Here is a 6,000-nt window from a genome sequence, read left to right as displayed (position 1 = left end):
CTCAGGGACAAAGCTGCAAGGAGTCTCGGATGCTTCCCAGACGATTGAGCATTGTCCAAGGAGAAAAATCATCTCGGGTTATCTTCCCTGGAGGAGTCTGGGGTTGCTACCCGGGATTACAGGGACCCAAACCACAGGAAAAATGTCTGTGGGAGTCGCCTGGGAGGAATCTCAGATGCATCCCAGAAGATGGAGCATTGTCCAAGGAGAAAAATCATCTCGGGTATCTTCCCTGGAGGAGTCTGGGGTTGCTACCCGGGATTACAGGGACACAAACAACACGAAAAATGTTTGCAGGAGACGCCTGGGAGGAATCTCAGATGCATCCCAGAAGATGGAGCATTGTCCAAGGAGAAAAATCATCTCGGGTATCTTCCCTGGAGGAGTCTGGGGTTGCTAGCCGGGATTACAGGGCCCCAAATCACCGGAATAAACACTCAGGGACAAAGCTGCAAGGAGTCTCGGATGCTTCCCAGAGGATGGAGCATTGTCCAAGCAGAAAAATCATCTCGGGTATCTTCCCTGGAGGAGTCTGGGGTTGCTACCCGGGATCACAGGGCCCGGAAACACCGGAAGAAAACACTCAGAAACAGAGCTGGGAGGAGTCTCGGGTGCATCCCGCAGGATAGACAATAGTCCAAGGAGAAAAATCAACTTGGGTATCTTCCACGGAGGAGTCTGGGGTTGCTACCCGGGATGACAGGGCCCAAAAGCACCGGAATAAACACTCAGGGACAAAGCTGCAAGGAGTCTCAGATGCTTCCCAGAGGATGGAGCATTGTCCAAGCAGAAAAATTATCTCGGGTATCGTCCCTAGAGGAGTCTGGGATTGCTAGCCGGGATCACAGGGCCCCAAAACACCGGAATAAACACTCAGGGACATACCTGCAAGGAGTCTCGGATGCTTCCCAGAGGATGGAGCATTGTCCAAGGAGAAAAATTATCTCGGGTATCTTCCCTGGAGTAGTCTGGGGTTGGTACCCGGGATTACAGGGACCCAAACCACAGGAAAAATGTCTGTGGGAGACGCCTGGGAGGAATCTCAGATGCATCCCAGAAGATGGAGCATTGTCCAAGGAGAAAAATCATCTCGGGTATCTTCCCTGGAGGAGTCTGGGGTTGCTACCCGGGATGACAGGGCCCCAAAACACCGGAATAAACACTCAGGGACATACCTGCAAGGAGTCTCGGATGCTTCCCAGAGGATGGAGCATTGTCCAAGCAGAAAAATTATCTCGGGTATCTTCCCTAGAGGAGTCTGGGGTTGCTAGCCGGGATCACAGGGCCCTAAAGCACTGGAGAAAACTCTGCGGGAGACGCCTGGGAGGAGTTCTGGGTAGATCCCGCAGGATGGACCACTGTCAAGAGAGAAAAATCATCTTGGGTGTCTTCCCTGGAGGAGTCTGGGGTTGCTACCTGGGATGACAGAACCATAAACCGCGAGAAAAAAGACTCAGGGACATAGCTGCGACAAGTCTCGGATGCATCCCAGAGTATAGAGCATTGTCCAAGGAGAAAAATCATCCCGGGTATCTTTCCTGGAGGAGTCTGGGGTTGCTACCCGGGATTACAGGGCCCCAAAACACCGGAATAAACACTCAGGGACATACCTGCAAGGAGTCTCGGATGCTTCCCAGAGGATGGAGCATTGTCCAAGGAGAAAAATCATCTCGGGTTATCTTCCCTGGAGGAGTCTGGGGTTGCTACCCGGGATCACAGGGCGCTAAACCACCGGAATAAAACACTCAGAAACAGAGCTGGGAGGAGTCTCGGGTGCATCCCGCAGGATGGACAATAGTCCAAGGAGAAAAATCAACTTCGGTATCTTCCACGGAGGAGTCTGGGGTTGCTACCCGGGATGACAGGGCCCAAAAGCACCGGAATAAACACTCAGGGTCAAAGCTGCAAGGAGTCTCGGATGCTTCCCAGAGGATGGAGCATTGTCCAAGGAGAAAAATCATCTCGGGTATCTTCCCTGGAGGAGTCTGGGGTTGCTACCCGGGATTACAGGGCCCTAAAGCACTGGAGAAAACTCTGCGGGAGACGCCTGGGAGGAGTTCTGGGTAGATCCCGCAGGATGCACCACTGTCAAGAGAGAAAAATCATCTCAGGTATCTGCGCTGGAGGAGTCTGGGGTTGCTACCTGGGATTACAGGGACCAAAACCACAGGAAAAATGTCTGCTGGAGACACTTGGGAGGAATCTCAGATGCATCCCAGAAGATGGAGCATTGTCCAAGGAGAAAAATCATCCCGGGTATCTTTCCTGGAGGAGTCTGGGATTGCTACCCGGGATTACAGGGACCAAAACCACAGGAAAAATGTCTGCGGGAGACACCTGGGAGGAATCTCAGATGCATCCCAGAAGATGGACAATAGTCCAAGGAGAAAAATCATCTCGGGTATCTTCCCTGGAGGAGTCTGGGGTTGCTACCCGGGATCACAGGGCCCGGAAACACCGGAAGAAAACACTCAGAAACAGAGCTGGGAGGAGTCTCGGGTGCATCCCGCAGGATGGACAATGTCCAAGGAGAAAAATCAACTTGGGTATCTTCCACGGAGGAGTCTGGGGTTGCTACCCGGGATGACAGGGCCCAAAAGCACCGGAATAAACACTCAGGGACATACCTGCAAGGAGTCTCGGATGCTTCCCAGAGGATGGAGCATTGTCCAAGGAGAAAAATCATATCGGGTTATCTTCCCTGGAGGAGTCTGGGGTTGCTACCCGGGATTACAGGGACCCAAACCACAGGAAAAATGTCTGTGGGAGATGCCTGGGAGGAATCTCAGATGCATCCCAGAAGATGGAGCATTGTCCAAGGAGAAAAATCATCTCGGGTATCTTCCCTGGAGGAGTCTGGGGTTCCTACCTGGGATTACAGGGACCAAAACCACAGGAAAAATGTCTGCGGGAGACACCTGGGAGGAATCTCAGATGCATCCCAGAGGATGGAGCATTGTCCAAGGAGAAAAATCATCTCGGGTATCTTCCCTGGAGGAGTCTGGGGTTGCTACCCAGGATCACAGGGCCCTAAAGCATTGCAGAAAACTCTGCGGAAGACGCCTGGGAGGAGTTCTGGGTAGATCCCGTAGGATGGACCACTGTCAAGAGAGAAAAATCATCTCGGGTATCTTCCCTGGAGGAGTCTGGTCTTGCTACCTGGGATCACAGGGCCCTAAACCACCAGAAAAAACACTCAGACATATAATTGCGAGGAGTCTTGGTTGCATCCCAAAGAATGGAGCATTTTCCAAGGAGAAAAATCATCTTGGGTATCTTCCCTGGAGGATTCTGGGGTTGCTATCCGGGATCACAGGTCACTTAAACACTGGAAAAAAAAGACTCACAGCCATACCTGGGTGGAGTCTCGGATGCATCCCAGAGGATGGAGCATTGTCCACGGAGAAAAATCATCTTGGGTATCTTCCCTGGATGAGTCTGGGGTTGCTTCCTGGGAGCTCAGGTCCCTAAAGCAGTGATCAAAAGCCTGGAGGAGTTGCCTGGGAGGAGTCTTGTGTGGACCCTGGAGGATACATTTTCATAGAAAAAGAGTGTTTTGGTAGAGAATACCATGTCAGGTTTCCATGCTGGAATGGCCCTGAGGTGCCCCCAGTGGAAGCAGAGGAGGGGTTGGGCAGTGCACGTGTCCCCTGGAGCCACCGCTGCCCTGGAGGCCACGCAAAAGGTCTTGCTCGAGTGCTCAGGGAACAGCCGATCGCCACTTTTGGGGTCAGGAAGGAATTTTTCCCCCGGGGCACACTGGCACGGGCCCCCGGGGGTCTTTCGCCTTCCTCTGCAGCCCCGAGCACGGCCCCTTGCCAGGGCTCCTTGGGGCCAGTTGTGGCCAGCGGTTCCCTGTCCTGGCAGGAGCGGGAGTCCAGCGGTGCCCTCCATCCCTCCGCCTCTCCTCCCTGTGCCAGCTTGGCAGGGGCACCTCCGGGACCTCCCTGCACGAGCCCCCCGGGGGTCTTCTGCCCTGTGCCGGGCACGGCCTGCTTGCACAGGCTGCAGGCGCCATGCTGCCTCAGGACGGAGCGGGCAATCGAAGCGGAGCCTCCGTCTCCTCTGCCAGAGCCGCCGGCTGTGCCTCGTCTGTCCCGGCCGCAGCCCGAGAGCGTCTCCACCGGCCCGGGCCCGACCCTGTGCCCCGGGGGAGCCCCGCAGCCTCTGCCCCGCCGCCAGCCCGCCTCTCCCCGGGCCCGTCCCCGTCCCCGTCCCCGTCCCCGCCGGCACCGGGGGGAGCGCAGCCAGCGGCCGCAGCCCGGCCCCTCTCCGCACCCCCGCTGCCCGCCGACGGCCGCCCCGCCAGACCCCCGGCAGCAGCGGGCAGCGGCGGGGCCGCGCCCGGGGGACGCCCGACGGCTGCGCCGCTGCCCGCTCCCGCGGGGACCCGCTCACGGGCCCGCCGGCCCCGCGCTTCTGCCCTCGGGCCCCGCCGCGGCCTCCGCAGCCTCCGCGGAGCGAGGCCCACACGCCCCCTGCCCGCAGCCCCCGCACGCACCCACCGGGACCCCCGGCCCCCTCCGCGCCCACACCTGCCCCGCCGCTCCGCCGGGGCTCCCGCCGCACGGCCCGGCCCGGGCCCGCAGGGCCGCAGCCCACTCGAGCCGAGCCCAGCCGAGCCGAGCCGAGCGCAGGCCGGCCCAGCCGATCCAGCCAGCCGTGCGGGCAGAGCCGGGCCGAGCCGGGCGGGGGGAGCAGGCGGCAGGCGCGGCCGGAGCGAGGCAGTGCCGCCTCCCCGGGACTCCCTCCCGCCTCTGCCGGGGATGGGGGCGGGTGGCCGAGCAGCGCAGCGTCCCCGCAGGGCCCTCCCTGCCCTCTGCACCTGCGGGAGCAGACAAGTCCCCCCCAGGAGAGGCACTCGACGCTGTTCCATCCTTCCCCCGCTCTCTGCCCCCCTGCCCGTCCCCAGCGTCTTCCCGTCCTTTGGGACCTGCTCCTTGCTGCCCGGCCAGCTCCTCTGGGAAGCCCCTTCCCGGGCACTCTTGGGCCAGCAGGCAGTGCCAACGGCGTCCCTGGCAAGGGCCTGTGGCCCAACGCCTGTGGCAACCCAGCCCCGTCCTGCTGGGGAGGGCGAGGATGGGGCTGTGCTCGTGGCCGGGCGAGAGCAGTGTGGGTTGGGGGGATGCTGCCATGCCCCCAGGGATGCCATAGCCGTGGACATGCTGTGCCCGCAGGGATGCCATGGGGGTTGCCATGCCCATTGGGGTGCTGTGCCTGGGGGATTGCCATGTCTGTGGAGATTCTACGCCCGCAAGGAGGTAGGTGCTGTATCCCATGGGGATGCCGTGCCCCTGGAGATGCTGTGACCATGGCGGTGCCGTGCCCGTTAGAATGCTGTGTGCGCAGCGTGCTGGCACTGTGCAAGGTCTGCTGGTCCCTGCTGCAGGACTGGGTGATCAGTGTGACCATCAGCTGGAACTGCAACCTGGACCTGTCCGACAGCGAGTGCCACCCTCGCTACTCCTTCCACCACCTTCACCCCAAAAGGACTTCGGCTTCCCCTTGGCTACAGCTACAGGTGATGGCCCTGGCCCTGCCCTGGCCCCACATCCTTTATCCAGCCCTGCCCCACCATCCCCACAGCGCCCATTGGTCTGAGGATGCTCTGTGGTGGGGGGGCATCACCCTGGGGTGCTCCAGCCTCAGGCCAGCCCATCCCGTCCCTGCCCGGGTACCGCCGGAGCTGCAAAGGGCCATGGTGGCAGGCTGGGGTAACACTCGCTCTGCCCAAGACCATCCAAGTCCCCCCCAGCTCTCAGTGACATGCTGCCCCCAGAAGGAATTGCACCCCTGCCTGGGTGGGACATGTCCTACAGCCCCCATGTGTCACCACTGCCAGCCCCAGGCCTGTCAAGAAACCCCCGTGCTCAGCAACCCTGCCTGGGGCTGCTCCCTGCAGGCAGAATGGAGGGGGGGGATGGGACGGGACAGGACGGGACGGGGGGGGGGGGTGTCGTCCCCATCCTTGAGCCCTGCAGTGCTGACGTGCGGAAACAA

General features: G+C 60.2%; 1 protein-coding gene across 1 annotated transcript in view; it reads left to right on the top strand.

Moving 5' to 3' along the window:
* Positions 1-5,311: 5,311 nt before the first annotated feature.
* Positions 5,312-6,000, top strand: part of LOC309684127 (electroneutral sodium bicarbonate exchanger 1-like) — a gene marked incomplete at both ends in the record, with an annotated part of 42,678 nt that continues 41,989 nt past the window's right edge. Inside the window, one exon of the mRNA XM_082500083.1 lies at positions 5,312-5,317. Within this exon, the coding sequence (XP_082356209.1) occupies positions 5,312-5,317 (6 nt within the window). The remainder of the gene's footprint in view (positions 5,318-6,000) is intronic.

This window comes from Vanellus vanellus, assembly GCF_965231255.1.
Source record: "Vanellus vanellus genome assembly, contig: HAP1_SCAFFOLD_98, whole genome shotgun sequence".
Lineage (NCBI taxonomy): Eukaryota > Metazoa > Chordata > Aves > Charadriiformes > Charadriidae > Vanellus > Vanellus vanellus.
Note: the sequence above shows the minus strand (reverse complement) of the source record. Positions and strands in the feature narration are given on the sequence as shown.